At 42.7% G+C, this 17,811-nt stretch overlaps 1 protein-coding gene across 1 annotated transcript; it reads right to left on the reverse strand.

Annotated features, from left to right (window-relative positions):
* Positions 1-274: 274 nt before the first annotated feature.
* sox8a (SRY-box transcription factor 8a) lies at positions 275-5,949 on the reverse strand. The gene is made up of 3 exons (XM_061700498.1): positions 5,356-5,949; positions 4,442-4,743; positions 275-3,642 (listed from the first exon to the last, which is right to left on the reverse strand). Exons 1-3 carry the CDS (start codon positions 5,772-5,774, stop codon positions 2,951-2,953), a joined length of 1,413 nt encoding a protein of 470 aa, XP_061556482.1. The 5' UTR covers positions 5,775-5,949; the 3' UTR covers positions 275-2,950.
* Positions 5,950-17,811: the final 11,862 nt, after the last annotated feature.

Genomic DNA, 17,811 nt, shown 5'->3' on the forward strand with positions numbered 1-17,811 from the left:
GAAAAACTCGAGTTAATAGAACAATCATTTTCACAACCTTTGTCCTCAAAATGACACACTCATAATAATGTACAAAAGAAAATTGGAGAAATTTTAAGAGCGGTAAGGAATGATTAAGAAAAGTCAAGATTTAACGGGAAATACTGACAGTATATTTTTCAAAAAGGCACAAAGACGTTTTGTGCCAGACGGAAACGCGTCGTCGGCACTTGATGGCTGCTAAGATAAAAACGCGAGGAGGAAAAAAAAAAAACCTCACTCTGGGGATGGACTCAAACATTTACATATCGAACATGCACGCACACACATACACACACCCATGTGTCGTCCAGCTGACGCGTCACTCAGAGCAGGCCGTGTTATTTTATCCCATTTCCTTCAGCCCTCCGTCATGACTAATCGCAATTTGCCGGACATAGCTCGCCGACACCTGTTCTGTCGCAAGGAATGTTTTTTTTTTTGTTCCCCCCCCCTCCTGGAATTCTGTCTTAATCGGAATGATGTCTTTCCTTTAGGTGTTTTAATCAAAGCAAAAATTGTAATAATAATAAAAAAAAACATTTCATCTGTGTATGAGAGAAAGCAATAATGTAAGAACATAAATATATATATATATATATATATATATATATATATATATATAAGACTTTTACACTGTAAGATTCATACCAGTCGCTTTTGTTAAGACTTTGATGCAGGGAAACTAAAAACATTTCTTTCTTAATGTGTACACCTCTCACGTCCCAGAAATTAGTCAGTATCCCTTTTCACACAGCATCTTTCAAGCCTGAATGTATCCGCGTTTTCCAGGGCTGCAACTAACGATTCCTTTAATAATCGGTTAACCTGTTGATTATTTTTCTTCAATTAATCGGATAAAAAATATATTTTGATCCTTTTATTGAAAAAAACAAAACAGGGCATTAAAATAAATTATGATTCAATCACTGGTTTGGATTGTACCATGTCAGAAAATCATCAAAAATGTTGATCTTTGTCTTTGAAAGTAGAAGCAGATGTCTTCAAATGTCTTATTTGGATGGAACAACTATTTTGATAATCAATGAATCCTCCTGGTCATCATCATCATCATCATCTAATTATCTGATTGTGTGAACAGCAAAGGTTGATAATCACTTGGAGTAGCATCTCTGATGGGATTTCTGTCCAAGAAGAAGCTTAAAAGGCAATAAAAAGTTTCACACGCGACACTCACGTCTCCTGCCCTGTTGTGTTAAAAGCAACGATCAGTGTCCGGCAAAATATTTCAATTTAGAGTCATCCTATTTACTGATTTCGGGACAGTGTGTCGCTGTGTGAACGTGCACACATTTGCAGTAATTTACCACTTTGCTTCAGTCTGTGTGAAATGCTACGTTAACTTTTACGGCTCTGACTTGTGCGTGAAAGAGGCCACCCGTTTTGGCTCTTTTGCAGGACCAATGCGTGAAATAAGTTGGAGAATTCTGAAACAGAGGTCACATTTCACACCTGACACTTCCTTCTCCTGCTCTGTTGTGTTAAAAGTAAAATATGCTGTCTGACAAACTACTTCCCAAACACCAATACGCTCGCTCGCTGTGTGAATGTTGCAGCGATATTCTATCTTTGCTGAATTCTGTGCAAAAGGAAATGGCAGATTAATGTGGAATTTACTTGAATGGCTCATAAGGAACAATTTTGCAGGCTCTCTGTGTGAAAGCGGCTTGTTTAAGGGAGTACCGTAAGGTCAGGACAGAGGCATGCTGTGTGACTGTGTGAAAGTGGCAAAATCCCACCTTCACTGGGTTCTGCGTGAAAAAAAGATGACTTAAAGACCCTGTAAAATGAATTCAGAATGTTTTTTTTTCTAAATATATTTGACATGTATGAAGATTATTGCTGATAATGTGAGAAAACAGAATTATGTAGTGCTGAATTTTGAAGCTAACCGATTTTTCAGATTTTTGGGGTGTGGCTAAAACATAGCCCAGTAATGCACTTGGGCGTCCCACATGAGCCCCTCCCTAACCCACTGTAGAAGCCTACAATGCAAAAACTCAAAATCTTACCAAGAATATTTGTCTTATTTCTACTCAAAAGTCTCAAAACGAATCTGATTACCCTTCAAATAAGACTCATCACCTAAAAGTTTTGAGACTTTTGACGAGAAATAAGACAAATATTCTTGGTAAGATTTTGAGTTTTTGCAGTGACCATTATCTACACCCTGAAGATTAATCTTCCCTGGATACCAGAATTATTGGAACAGCTTGTGTGTCGTTATTTAAAATGCCCAAATGACGAGGTGTCGTGGATGAGTCCGCCGGCCGCAGGGAGCCCCGGAAGCCTGTTAGCTCTCAAGCTAGCCAGTGGCCAACGCTTCACGTAGCAGGGCTTTCCACTGTGGGAAGTATTGTAGCCACTGGAGGCTTTTAGCTGATATAGATTCATGGCTTATGAATGCATAAATTGCTAGATGAAGTAGCATCCATTTTTCAGTGGGCCATGGTTTCACGCATTGAGCAGACACGCCCACCGCGGCGACAACGGCTTGATTCTTCACGATTTCTTTTTTTTCACTTATCCAAGGTTGTTAAGAACACTTTCTAAGAAATTTAGTTTCACTTTACAGGACCCTTAACGCTGGATTTTCTATTACCTCTCTGATGCAGCTGTTTTGCAGGATCTCTGTGTGAAAGAGGCTAGTGTTTCACCTATAAGTGCATGCTCTAAAAAAAACATAAAAAAAAAAAATAACGGGGTCAATGTACAGGGTTTCGGGAGATAATACGTCCTCACGGAGGCACCACCAATAGTTCTCTTGGTGTAAAAAGTGTTGCAAAGATATAGAGTATTTTGTAGAAAATCAGCAGGCACTTTTTTTTTTTTTTTTTTTAAATCTTTTGCTTGTTGTGCTCCTCGCTTCCTTCGTTAGTAGTGCTTGACCGGAACGCATCTCTCCCGCCCATCAAGGTCGGGTCAGCGTGGTGTAGACGGGCTGGTCCCAGCTGGAGGCGGCGGGGCTGTGAGCAGGCGCCACGGACAGGCTGTTGAGGATGGGGCTGCCGTAGGGCCGCCTGGGCGAGTGGAAGTAAGGGTACTGGTAGAGGCTGGAGGGGTAGCCCGAGTAAGGGTTGTAGTAGTTGGAGCTCTGCAGGTCGGTATAGTCACACTGCGAGGCGGGGAAAGGCGCCGCTGAGGGGGTGACGCAGGCCTGGCTGTTGTAGGTGCCGTAGTCGGGGTGCGAGGGGGAGCGCTCGCTGTAGTGGCTCGGGCTCAGCTGCTCCGTTTTGATGTGGAGGCGCTGCTGGGCCGCCTCGGGGGACGACGAGGTCACGGCGCTCTTGCGATTCCACGCAGAGCCGCCGTAGGGGGCGCCGTAAGAGGCCTGCTCCGAGGAGACGGCGGCGACGGAGGCGGAGGAGGAAGTGGCGATGTGGCCGTTCAAGGGGAGGTACTGGTCGAACTCGTGCACGTCGAAGGCCTCCATGTTGCTGATGACGTCCGTGCTCAGCTCGGAGATGTCCACGTTGCTGAAGTCGATGTTCTGCCTGCCGCTGTCGGCCAGACGGTGGCCTTCGTGCTTCAGGTCCTGCTTGGCGCCGTGGTGCGCGTCCGTTTTCGGGGTGGTGGGCGGTGTCGGTGGACCGTGGGGCTGTCCTGAAAAAAAATAGATATCAATAATCAGAATTGAAGTACGCACAGAACAGAGGCTCTTGAACATTTGATCCCGCAATGATAAAAGCAACGAGCAGCGACGGTGTGGCCGTCGCACCCCTTTTGCCAGGACAAATCCTCAAAATTACAAATTAGGATGGTTGTTTCCAATGGGGGCTCATTTTGGGTGAATTCCCTCAGGACTCAGTCAAAGTACAAGCCCAGTATTTGGCTGCTTCAAACCAAAATGACCACCTTTGTCTACAATTTCAAGCGTGGGTCCTTGAGACTTTTTCATGCGTCCTGTCACGATAGACACGTCCACCAAATTTGGTGTTGGTCGGGGAAACTGGTGTCAGCGGCTGATTTCTTTTCTAACTTTTCAAGGTTTGAAAAGTTGGACGAACGCCATTGATGCCTTGCTCTCTCCACATTAGAGGGCGCAGGGAAGAAAAAAATAATAATAAACACTTGCCAATTTAACACGGCCTTTCAGTTTAGCATACCAGCTCGTGATTGGGGCTCACTTGGGAGAATTCCTTTAAAAGTTCGAGCGCTGGAATTCCCCCAAAACAAAGGCTGCTTTTTGCCCAAAATGGTTGCCTCAAACCAAAATGGACAATTTCTTCTTCTTCTTCTTCTTCCTGCTGAATTTCAGGCATGTGTTCTGTGCCTCCTAGGACGACAGACATGTCCACACAATGTCGTGTTGATCGGTTCCCCTTGGCTGATTCTTTTTTCTAGCTTTCCAGGGGGCGCTCTCGGGTGAGTTTTGAATGGACTTTTTAAACACGGAGCTGACCTGCGTGTTCAGGATGGTGGTGTCCGTCGCCCAGCCCGCCGAGTCCCGCCATCCCCGGTTCCGCTTTGTACATGTGGTGATGATGATGATGATGATGTTGTTGTTGCTGCTGCTGCTGCTGTTGTTGTTGTTGTTGTTGATGTTGCGCCAGCTCGGCACCGGAGTCCGAGTCGCTCTGGCCGGGCTTGATGTTCTTCCTCCGCCTGGGCTGGTATTTGTAGTCCGGGTGGTCCTTCTTGTGCTGAACCCTCAGGCGCTCTGCCTCGTCCACAAACGGCCTCTTTTCGCTCTCGGAAAGCAAACTATTTCCACAAAACAAAAGCAAAAAGAAGACATGATTTAATTCAGGGGTGTCAAAGTCGTTTTTGCCACGGGTCACATCGTAATTATGGGGACCGTTATGACTGTGAACCCATATAAAGGAAATATCACCTCATATAATGACACGACAAATTGCTGAACAACTACTTTTAAATTCAGAAGCCTATAAAACATTTTTTTTCAACGAGTACATTTCTTTTCAAAAGGGGGTTGGTAACAAAAAAATGCTTGCGATGTTTCGACGTTATTACAACAGAACGCAATTAGCAATTTTGATTGGCACGTAAAATGATGTGGCGGGCCAGATCTGGCCTCCCGGGCCACCAGTTTGACACCTGTGATTTAATTGATCACAAACGAACTCAGAACACGTTGCATTCACGATTAGTTACGACAGTTAGTTGATTATTTCTCTTTTGTCCAACTAACTGCTTTGTCCTTGAGGGTGACAAAATTCAATGAATCCCAACTATGAATTCGGTGAAGTGCTCCAAATGATGACAAAATTCAATTGACCCTTTGCGTGATTTTTTTTTTGCGCTCGCCTCTGAATAAATCGGAAGCTCAAACATCAGCAAAATTCCTTTCCTTACCGCCAGAGTTTCCCCAGAGTCTTGCTCAGTTCGGCGTTGTGCAGGTGCGGGTACTGGTCGGCCAGCTTCCTGCGGGCCGCCTGTGCCCAAACCATGAAGGCGTTCATGGGCCTCTTGACGTGCGGCTTGCTCTTCAGCGAGCCGTTGCCTCGCACCGGCATGGGCACCAGGGACCAGTCGTAGCCCTTCAGCACCTGCGACACGGCGTCCCGGATGCAAGCCGGGAAGCGCTCGTCGTCCTCCGAGTCCAACTTTTTGCCCAAGCCGGCGAGCAGCGATGCGGCGTGGCCGTCGGAGCCGGTGGGCGACGACGGCGCGTCCGAGTCGGACTCATCTTGGGACATGGAGCTGCTGGTGCCCGCGGGGCTGCACGGTTGGTCGCCCACGCACTTGTCGTGCTCCTCGGTCATTTTCAGCATTCTTCTCACCTCGATTTCGACACTTCAACCCGACGAAAGAGAGCAGGCTGGCCGGTGCGCCTTTTACGCACGCTGCGTAAAAGGTCCAATCCTCCTTTGGAGCAATCTTCCGCACTTAGTGTTCGTTTTCATTCATCCGAGGCTGCCACCCCGGAGGCATTCGGTCGTGCGAGCGGACCTCCTCTGTGTGAGCTGCGCGCTTCGCGTTTGCGCAACTTGACTCCGAGGTTTCACGCCGTCGCCCACTCCGCCTTCCGCCTGCGATTGGCCGCAACAAACCAAACCACTCGGCCCTCCCATTGGTTACGATTCATTTACACTTTTGGTTCCCTCTCTCCACCCACCCATCTTTTTTTCTTTTCTTTTTTTTTTGCAGTTTTAATTAAGCGCACACGTTGTGACTATCATGTGACACAGTTTAACTGGCTTGCAAAATAATGAGTTCTGTGTAATTTAATCATATAGGCAGCACACGTTTCATTGAATTTGACTTCATTATCTCTTTCTCTCTCTCTCTCTCTCTTTCTCGCTCTCTCTCTCTCTCTCTCTCTCTCTCTCTCTCTCTCTCTATATATATATATATATATATATTTAAAATGGCTGCTTCAAACAAAAATGTCCCACTTCCTGTGTGTTTTCGGGAATGGCTCCTTTAGACTTTTTTTTTTTTTGGGTGATATACTTGCCTACCAAAATACAATGTGATGCACCTAAAAGTAGCTGTTGGGGTTGAATTCCCCCCTCCTCCCCCCCACACCCCAAAAGAAATGAAAAAAAAAAAAAAATCTATATATTATTGCGATAGCCAGCTACTGAGTCAACGTTTTAGAGCCGAAAACCAAAATTCCCCCCAAATGAAAGCCCTGGAAAGTCAATTTATTTGGCGTACGATTAATAACGGCAAAAAGCATTTCGGTCGCAGTGGAGTGTGACATTACCGAATCTTTAGGTGAGAATTTTCCAGCTCTCCCGTGTGGAAATTCACCGTTGGACAATCCCCCCACTTTGGAGCGCCGCCAACGCTTATTCCAGGTCGCCTACTTAGCGAGGTCGAGGACCCGAATGATGTCTGACGCCGCTGGTTTTAATCACGGCCGCTATCGCCGGTGACGACCGCCATGTGCCGGGACCTCCTGTTGACCCTTCACCCCTGCGCCCGCCCAAAACGTCTGCTATTAAAACGCCTTAATGAGCGCTTTACTGGACCAATTGCGGGTTTTATTTAAACCTATTAGCCGGCGTGCAGAGGTGGAAGGGACTACCGAACGGATCGGGGCAGACTGAAGGAAACAATTAGTCCAAAATGTCTGAGGGTCTTTTTTTGGCCTTCAGCCACGCTCGTTTTTTTTATTTTTTTATTTTTTGATGTCAAAAGCGTAAAAGAGCTCAAGTGTTTCCAGATTATTTTCTGCCATTTCTCAACTCTTTCTTTCTGGCGATAGTTCTGCGTGTTCGTTTGAATTAGGACGGATGAACAACAAGGATTTGGAAGCTGTTTTAGTAGCAGCTCGCCCGGTTCGCCTCCAGGAATACGAGATCTGCTCAATGTCAGGTGTCTCAGTGCTGCACGGGCGGGAAGATCACTTGCTGATGTTCTTTTTTACCTCTGCCAAGCATGAAAGCACAAGGGCGAAAGGCACTGTCATCGCCGTGTGTCGGTTTGCTAGTTGCGCTGCCCTCCAGGAAACTGAGAAGTCGGAAAACCGGCAACCTCCGACTCGGAAAAGTTTGTTTGGATGCAGCTCGTGTCAGGATTCCGACTCGCCCAGTACCTCAAGTCAAGATAATATCTTCGCCGTTTGTTGATTTGTTTGTGACGCTGCCTTCCAGGAAACTGAGAAGTCGGAAAACTAGCGACCTCCAACTATTCAAAGTGCGTTGGAGCGTTGCTTGAAATCAAAATGTATACTCCCACTAATACTTTGTTCATTTGTTTGTTAGGTAGTTAATTGTTATTGACCTCCACAATAACTAAATGGACTAACAGATACTTTATTTATTTGTTGTTTTTTACCTGTTAGTTAGATAGTTAGATGTATTGTTTTTGCTCGTTAATTGGTTAGTTCGTTTGGTCGGCTGTTAGTTCATTGGTTGGTTAGTCGTACAACGTAAATCAGTAAAATGTGAAATGTATTGATTCTTGCTTTTACCAAATGATTGTTATTTGTTGTGAGTTAGAATGATTGTTCTGGCTTATTTTCACTAGTTCATTTGTTAGTTGGTTAGTTGACTGGTCATTTGTTTGGTGAATTAGTTGATATGTTGTTTACCCCATTTTACCCCATTAGTCGGTTCGTTAGATCACATTTTCAAGTATTTCTTGATACATTTAGGGCCTTTTTCTCCCATCTTTAGTTATACAGTTAGTTACACAGCCAAAACAACAGACGAATTGATTCGGGGCAAGACATGGAAGGTTTTAGACTGATTGAGTCAGTCGGCAGACTTAAACCCGACAGAGCATACGCACATTTTAGGGAGTAACCCAACAAACAAACAACAAAGCCTGGAAAAGTATCTCACTATTACAAACGTAGGTTGTGTGTCTGATCCAGATGTAAACCTGAAAAGAAAAGCTAAAATGTTGATCTCATACTCCATATTCATCTTTTGATATCAAACCCAAATGTTTTCAGTCTGCAGAAAAACTTAAAGGAACTGACCGCGCTGTTCCAATACTTTTGAAGGCAAGTGCAGTTGGTTCTGCTTATTGTCCGTCTGGAAAGCAGACACAAAACGCTCAGGACGACACTTCCCATGGTGTACCTTGTCCCCGAGTTCTCCCAAAGGAGCGTGGGCGTGTGTTTTCTATCCTCTCCAATCTACAAAACACATCCCCCAACAAGCCCCCCGCCCGTCTTCTAAACTTGTCTCACCACCCTCTCATCTTCACAGCATATGCTCAGAATAAAACTTGTGGTATGCTCGTTTTTTTTGTGTGTGTGTTTCCCCCCCCCCCCTCATTCACGTAATGGCCTCCTTCATGTGAATGTGAATTTGATGGTGGGGCACATATAGACGTGTTACGGGAAGGGGAGCCACAAAAAGCCCAACATGGCCAGGGTTTGCTCATTTTGGCTTATTGTGACAAGATGATTCAATGCCGGATTGTTCAATTCACATGTCAAACTACTACATTGCATATTTTCATCCCCAAAAAAGTGTAGCAAATAGAGTGGCCTTTTATCGTGGGCAGCCTAAGGCACTCCTATAATACGCCGCAGCTGTAAAGTGGATGGATTATCTCGGCAAAGGAGAGGCGCTCGCTAACACAGCGTTAGACAGATTTGTGAAAACTATTTGAGAGAAATTGGTGTTTTATGTTTTATGGAGAAAAAGTCTTAGATCTTTGAGTTCACCTTGTGACCAATGGGAGCAAAAAAAGGCTGCCTTTATACAGTATTTCTGGTCAGTATATTTCAAACAAATATATATTGTATTTTAATAATATATTTTGAAATTATTTACCTTTTAAGTATTGTAATATTCTTCAGCGTATGTCACAATCACATTTATATAAAACACTTTTTAAAAAGAATAATTGTAATTGAAAATTAATTTATTGATAATTGTATTTGAAAATTAATGTACGGATTATTATTATATATCTATTTTTAAATTGTTTTATTCTTTCATTTGGTATTATGAAAAAAATAGAAGTTTATACCATTTTTTCATAAGGAAATAATTTTAGTTGTATTAAATGTATTTTTTTAAATAAATAATTTCAAAGTAACTTTTGATTTACAATAACATAATAATATGATTATTAATTGCAAGAATAATAAATACAAAAAACTTTAGGTTAATGAGTAAAATATCGCGAGCCTAATAGCTTAATCGCCTAAATAATTTTTACCTTTCCGTGACAATATCAATTAAAAAAGTGCTTGCTAAAAATGGTGTTTTCTTTTCTTTATGCCTGTGTAGATTCGCGCTCATGCTGCGCTCATGCAGGTCCTGGTAATACGCAAAAGTTGAACGGAGGCAACTACACTCTTCGTTTGTTGTGTTTTGTCCTGTTTTCCGAAAACGGAAAAATGACTCGGGTAATTGTGCTATTTGGCTAATGATATTTAAAGACCCTAAATGAAAATACAGCCTTATTTCAAATGAGATCCAAAATGTGATTGTAACCCATGCAAGTGCAACACTTGGCGGGGTCGCGTCCACTCGACATCACGTGCTCTCCTGCCCTCGGGCATCAAAATCAGGAAGTCTGCTGTTCTGCGCGTAAATACTTCGCTATTCTTCAACTGATGCGAAAGAACGGCCTGCGGGTGTCGAACACGCAGACAAATCACTGCGCTCCAGCACCACGAGCAGGTTTTTTCGTGTTACGCTGCTGCTTATTGGCCTCCAGAAGCCGTGACCGGTGCGGAGCGTAGTGATGTCACACAGCGTGGGAGTCCGCGGTCAGGGACAAAAGATTACATGGAAGTACTTGAGTAGCGTGAAAGGCTTAAAGAGTCTGAGTCAGTGAAGCACAAAAGTGGACCTCTTCATTCATTGGGGGGGGGGGGGGGATTGACTAGCACTGTGGAAAGGAACAAACGCGCTGTCAGCTATGTGACCCATTACACTAGCAGACTGAGGGCGAAAGGTGGAGTACACCTTGGACCACTTACCAAATATTTTTCAGACACTGATCCTTGCCTTAATCAGAACCGAGGCCAAAACCCTCCCCAGCCTTCGCATTTTATGTGAACACGTGCATTAATGAGCCGCACCTCAGGTACGTGTATTTATAGCGGCCGTAAAGGCGCTTGCTTGCTCGCTCGCTGCACTTCACGGGTCTAATGACTTTTTCTCTGCCAGTCACCAGTCAGTCTGGGTTGGGGCCACAGGGACCGAATACAGACTGACATGCGTGCTTGCATGCCTACAGGGGTTTTGTTACTATTTCCACCGTGTTTGTCACTTTCAAACTGTGAACATGATCCTGTTCTCTCTCTCTCTCTCTCTCTCTCTCTCTCTCTCTCTCTCTCTCTCTTCAATATCTGTCAGTGATTTGCAAATCCTCTTTGCATAGACCTTTTCAGCCTGCTTATTTAAATACATTAAAGACTGGTTACAGCTGGCCTGGGCAACCTTCCCCCCCATCAGGCAGATTTTATATAAAAAACAAAACAAAAAGAAGATATAACTGTCATAGTGTGTATTAGAACTCAGTCGTGCATTTAAGTGCAAGTACGATATGTCTTTGCCTATTAAAAGGTGACCTTGGCGGACCAGCCAGGACACCATTTGCACGAGCATTGCCGCTGATGTTTTGGCTCAGAGTTGTGCGCGGGACTTGCACTAAAGTATTAGTCAAGAATTAATTCAAAATGTGATGTTATCACAAATGAATTTCCACACATTAGCATTCATTTGTGAGGTTAGCCGGGCACTATATAAATCAATACATTATTATTGTTATTTGTTATTTTGTTTTCAACAGGTTTTCTACCGTAGCCACTAATAATGACGAAACAAACCTTTATCCTGAGCAAAAAAAATGAACGATCTACATATTTGAGTAATCATGACTTGACATAATTGAGTCGGAAAAGTTGTTTTTTTTCTCCCCGTGTCTTCGCCACTGCGCATCTTCCCTCCTCCTCTATCTCTGTGCATCAATCGTATGCGCGCGCCTCGGGAAGATTACAAAGAGGCGCTTTGTGAGGCGGGCTGCAGCTGCTGAAATCTGACTAGATCCAGCTGAAGAGAGAAGGGAGCAGGTGGGTCAACAACCTCGCTCGGGCCGTTCCCAGAATATCAGGCTGCAGCAGAGTCGGGCCTCGACCGCCACCTCCAAACACCCGCTTGACCCACAAACACGTATATAACACACAAACATCTAGCTGCATCAAAAGTATTATACTGACCATTCGAAGAAGTGTGCCAGTCTATATAGGAGTGAAAAATATGCACACTTAGGTTTAAAACAAGCATGCATATCCATGGAGCCACTACTTTAATTACCAGCTTATTACATACACCGAAATGTTCATTAGTATTCTTACAGACTTAATATAAAAGTTCATAAAAATGTCAGTTTGTGGTTTATTTAGTCAGGCACCTCTGCGAGCAGCCAGGGTCCTTGCGGATTGAAGAGCAATCAGGAAGTTCACAGTGCGCTTCACGGAAGGGCACCTATAGAAAAGGTTGGTGATTAACGACCTCGTTATTTTGAAAGTTTGTGGTTTTACGAAGCTGCTCTGTCTGTAATGGCCACTAACCGTTGTACAGTATAACTCAACATGTCCCTAAAAAGTCAAGCACCTCTTAACCTGTTCAGTTAAGGAATCAGCAAGTTCACCGTAAACATAATAGAAGACTCCTTTGGGAAAAATACAAAATAAATGATTTCGCTGTTCTGTTTGTAGAAACGTCTAACTTTTATTTAATAGAATATGTCCTTTAGTTTGTTAATTTAGTTAGGCACCTGTCCAGTCAATTCACGGGAAGAAGAAGAAGAAGAAATTTCACTGCTATTCATAAAACTCATCATAATTTAATAAATTTTTTTAGTTTGTAAATACAGTAAACACCCACCTATTTATTCCCTTTGTTTCCCTGTGGAACCTAACAACATTGTCCTGAAACACTCACCCATTTTCACTTTCTGCTCTATAGGCACCATGCTAGCAGAGGCCTAGCTAGCTTTGGCCACCAGCCGATTGCCAGCCATCTTGACAGAAAACAGCAGCATGTAGCAAGATTCCAGTAGAGGTCAGACAGGCAAGCCAGGCTCTTTGTGGCTTTGACGCCAGAGAAAACGTCTCGAGATGTTGCGAAGAACGGTCCCAATCGCTAGTGGCAGCGCTGATCAGCGGGTAACAGCTAGCTGCGCAACATAAAGTAAGTGCCCAACTAAAGATACAGAGAAAAAAATGTTAGTATTAGAAATTGTTGTTTTTATGCGTTGCAAAGTGGCAATGGTAATTCCCCCTTAATTCATGTTATATTGTTTGTTGTTAATGTTATGAGGCACCTTTGTGAACCATCACATTTCTTGTGGATGGAAAAGGCATATAAAGACGTTCACTGCAGTGAGTCATCATTATTTCAAAGAAAAGAGAAAAAAAAAGTGCTTTAAAACAGCTGCTTTAGGCATTCACTTGAAGGCCAGCTAAGCTAGTTCATGAGCCATTTATTTGTTTCTGTTGTTTTGTATTTACATTGTGGAAATGCTCATGGATTCACTGATGAATTGTGTGTACATCTAGCTGTGTTAGCGTCATTAGTGTTGCCCTTTTTACTCGATAGTACATGTACCTGGAGCCATGCAGTTTTAATGTGTTCAACGTTTTGTTGAAATCACTTTAGTACGCTTTGTGCGATGCTACATCCTGACAAACAAAATCGAATTCTACCACACTATTAGCAGACCTCTGCCAAGGCCGAATAGTCCTAATTGGGATTTTTGCAGAGCGTGGGTGCGCCATCTCTGTTGGGATGTTGAAAGGGGTGCGTGGCTCATCTCCATCCTAATCATCTGCAGAGAAGCGACTTTTGTTCAACATGTGCATACTCCATGGGAACAGGCAGCAGAGATATGGACGACATTTTCAATTCTTTTGATAATCACAAAAGTCATATGCTAATCTGATGCGAAGGAGTTGGACGAGTTCAAAGCCGCCATCAGCTGCATAAAATATGTTTTTCTTGACTGACGTCCTGACTTGGAGTTTTGACGCACATGGCACACTCCCCCACAACACTCCCTAACCCTCACCCCACCCACCGTGTGTGCAGCAATTCCTCCTTCTGTGCCTCCCAATGTATTCACACTTTGAAAGAACCCACTGTCTGGCCCACCCACACCAAGTATTACGATGCGGCCATTGCGATGCAATCATTTGCTTTTCTGTTGTTAAACGCGGTAAGGATACGAAAATAACTGATCCGCGGCTCCCTTAGACTGATGCGTGGAGATTCGAAACTTAAACTTAAAATCTTGCTTCGGGGCAACAGTGTTACCCACCTGGTCACTTTTTCACTGCACCATACCGACACGATTCGACTCATTTCTGAACTTCTCTTCTCGCCTCGTCTTTGGGTTGTTTTTGTAATTCAAAGAGTACGGGGGGAAATTTTGAAAACAACACCACATTGAACTCATAATTTGGAACATTAGAACAATGGACGAGACAAGGATCTACTGCATTTTACTTCTCTACATGTGGCTGTTGGTCACGATAAAGAGACACATTTCTCTGAGAAAGGCAAAACAAAAACAGACAATTTGAGCAGTGCAGAAATATGTGGCGTAATCGGGTAAACATGACTTTTAGTGCCCATTTTTGCATTTATTTGTAGTCTCGAATGTTACAAATATGAGATGATGACGAATCATCAACTTTACAGTATTTTGACGAACCCAACCCTAAACATACCCATCACGCTCAAACCGTCTGGTATTAAAGCTAAACCTAACCCTAATCATACGGTATTTTGGCCAACCACCTAACCCAAACGCTAAGATATTGAATCCGATCCAAACCTGATCCTAACCCTAAACGTTATTGTCGCTGTCTGGTGGAATCCTGAAATCTCCAAAACCTTTGAGGAAATTGCCATGAATGATGAAATACAAAAAAAAATGAGGTGAACAGGTTATCTAATAAGTAGAAATGAATGTGCACGCAAAGGACCTTCGGCAACAAAGCATTTCAACTATTTATTTTTAACAAAATCTGCCTAATCCAATGAATTTTACCGATTTTCACTCGTTAGCGTCTGTTGAAGATTTTTTTATTTTTTATTTTTTACTCATTGCTGTGATGTATTTGAACATTTAATAGGTGTCATTCTTTTGTTATGTGATTATTTAGTTTTACCGTGAACTTCAACTGGTGTGTCAATAAACGACTTCAAGCAAACAACATTCGCTCTTACTGCTTGCTACTGTGGTAGCACCTCAGCAACCTGTTGTTGTGATCACGTGGGCTCTGCATGCTGCTGCTGGAGCGGAACATGGAATGGACTGCTTGCATAAGAGTGGTCAAATCTGAGATTTTAGATCCAGTGTGGTCCGATACTCTTTTTATTTTTTTTTTGCTGACATTGGACCGATTTCTGACACCTCCAGTGATTCGCCTTCTCGACTCCAATTTCCTTGATTTTTTTTTATTTTTTTATTTTTTTTAGTTGATACTTTATGGTCACTAAGTGAAATGTTAACGGTATAAATACTGCGCCAATCATCTGTTTGTCATTCATTTCACAGCTAGCAGACTTTTAGTGTTCCTGTGTATCTTTTTGTTGACACAGGGTGATATCTCACACGCTCTCACACACCCGTAGGAAAAACAAAGGCTTCCATACGTCATGCTGCGCTCTGGGTTATTATTCATGTTCTTATCTGTCACTGTGGTTCATCTGATCCACATTGAGGGTCATCTGAGGTTCTCCAATCACTCGGTAGAAGGTGGATCCTGAAGTCATGTGGATCTTTTTTTTTTTTTAAGAGTGAGTCAAACTATTAAACATATCAACTCTGCACTCATTTGTGGGTGTGTGAAAGTTATTAAGTACTTTTCCCGTCCTCCTCCTTTTTTTTTTTTTTTTTAAACCCCCCCCAAGAGTAATTCGCCATTACTGCCATTTATGTTCCTTGACTGTAAATCATTTCATCTATCATGTTAAATTACCCTTCGTTGTTACTCCCAAAATGAAGCCAGATGTTGCCACGGTGCCAGGGCAAAGTGTTTTGCCTTTTTGCTGCTGTGTCATCCTTAAGCAACTTCCGCCACATCATGCTGAGACCAGTGTGGTGCACATACGCAGGCTCCCTTTTGTGGAACTCCAAATAATCACTGCCCAAGTACAGTTCTGTTGTGTTTAACCTTTAAGTACAGTACAATTACATTTGATGTTTAAAAACTGTTTATTTTTAAACTTTTATTTTGGTATATATATTTCCAAAGTTGTCATGTTGCTCTGGAGCAGTGATGCTCAAAGTGTGCTCTGCATACCACTTGTGGAATGACTGCCGAAGTACAGCTCAGTTATATTTAACTTTGGCGTTCGGTTTATTTACATTTATTTTTTTTCCATATTTTTTCATTTAATCTGTTTTTAATGTTTTATTTAGTTGCAGTTTTTGTACGACTTTTAATTTTAACTTTTTTAAAGTTTTTAACTTGAAAAAAACGTAACTTTTTTGTTTTTTTAAACTTTAGTAGTAAAACCTCTGCCTTGTTTTTGATGAACAGTTACCCCTACTGCTATATTTTAATGTTGGTTAGAATGTCGATTTGAGAACCAGCGCTCGAGACCGACAAGCGAGTCACCATCTCCATCCACGCCCCGCTCGCCGCCATTCCTCACATCTGCTTCCTGGAGCAGCGGCGGGGAAGTCTCGGCGAGGGCTCCCAGCGGAGCAAACCGCCATGTGTGTGCACATGTGAGGCCAGAGTGGGATGTTTTTCGTGTGCGCGCGTGCGCGTTTGTGCTCGTTTCTTTTTCAAAGGGTAGTGCTGAGGATGTGTTGAGAAGTTGAGAAGTTGAGAGTGCTCTCTGAGGAGCTTGGTTTGTTTGGTTCACAGAGGATGTTGTGGTGAGACAACAAGACACAGGCTTTGCACGTGGCTATTTTGATGTTTGTATTGGGTTAGAGAAAGTTTCCATGTAACGCTGTCTCCAAACTGCGGTGGAGGTCCGTATTTGTCGATTGGTTTTTAACATGTTAGAAGTTAGAAAATCGGTTTGCGACAAACACTATCGAGTCATACCTCATATTAAAACTCTTGATGAGTGCTTTCCACATCTGTGATCTTTTTTTTTTTCAATACAGTGTTGCTTTGATTTACAAGTCAGTTTTCTTGTATCTCAAATCAATTTTGCCTGTTGAAATTATTTCAAATGTCATTGATCCTTTCCAGTACCTAGTTCCAGTAATAGAAGAAAATGTAAAGAAATCAATATTGTACAATTTTTTTGTGTGTACTTTTACATATAAAGACCGAAAAGAAATTGATTAATGGCTCAGCTCTTTGGTTTTAGTGGTAACTGACCTTGACTGAAAGAAGGTCCTAAATCAATCTGCCATCAACCTCATTTAGTCATGTCATTTGAAAGCCTTGACCAGCACTTTCCATTGCAATTTGTCATTTTGGAAGAAATGAATTCAATATTTTGTCACACAATGTATTCAATGAGGACGCCAGATTGACCGTCTTGTTCATCTTTTCTTGTGACCATGCATACAGAGCATGACCTATCAGGAAAACATGCAAACAACCAAACAGAACTGGTGGCAAACAGGGAAGTAAAGGGTGTCGGTGTAACTGTCACATTTGCGCCCGTCATTTCCCTTTTTTGTCTGCCAACCACGGCGGAATGTGGACGCTGATAGCCATCGACCGCTTTGCATCCGAAAACCGATTTGTCCGCACTGAAAATGGACCCCAGGATGGGTATTTGTTTATGCAAACGCAGCCACTCTCCATGCAGACATTTGAGAAGGAAAATAAGATGCAAAACTGATTGTTTGCATTTTACAGTATTTCTTTCTTTATTTATTTATGTATTTATTTTTTTGTTTTGTTTTAGGTCACATCACTGGTCTTTGGTTGACTTTTTCAATTTACTTTTGCAGACCAAGACCAATGTTTGGTTAGCATTCTCTAGCCATACTCATATATGTCTGGGGCGGTTGAACTTCACATGCCAAGAATATAATTTTCCTTAAGTGCTGGCAACTGTAAAAACCCAAGTTTGATTTCACTGGGACTTGACTGAAGGTAATTACAGGCAATTAAAGATGGGAGAAAAATGAAAACACTTTCAGCTTTCGCAGATCTGGCACATTATTATTATTGTGCGGTCTGTCCACAATTTAATTTGAATGTGGCGCCACATACATGGTCATTTGGGCTGGATTTAAACTGCAGATCCAAGTGCCCAATTTCCGCTTTTGTTGTGTTTTGGGTCGATGTACATTTCAAATGAACCGAATGGCTGCGTTGACGTTGATGTAACACATGAAACAACCTGCATGCTCGAGATGGCCAAATTGCTTGAAACCCCAAAAGCATCAATTTAG

The sequence above is a fragment of the Phycodurus eques genome, chromosome 16, assembly GCF_024500275.1.
Source record: "Phycodurus eques isolate BA_2022a chromosome 16, UOR_Pequ_1.1, whole genome shotgun sequence".
NCBI lineage: Eukaryota > Metazoa > Chordata > Actinopteri > Syngnathiformes > Syngnathidae > Phycodurus > Phycodurus eques.

What these genes read in the sequence shown, in the direction of transcription:
- sox8a (XM_061700498.1), bottom strand. Translation starts at nt 5,774, where the DNA reads ATGCTGAAAATGACCGAGGAGCACGACAAGTGCGTGGGCGACCAACCG. An exon ending in ACTCTGGGGAAACTCTGGCG is followed by an intron (nt 4,744 to 5,355) that starts GTAAGGAAAGGA and finishes TTGTGGAAATAG; the next exon opens with TTTGCTTTCCGAGAGCGAAA. An exon ending in CCACCATCCTGAACACGCAG is followed by an intron (nt 3,643 to 4,441) that starts GTCAGCTCCGTG and finishes ATTTTTTTTCAG; the next exon opens with GACAGCCCCACGGTCCACCG.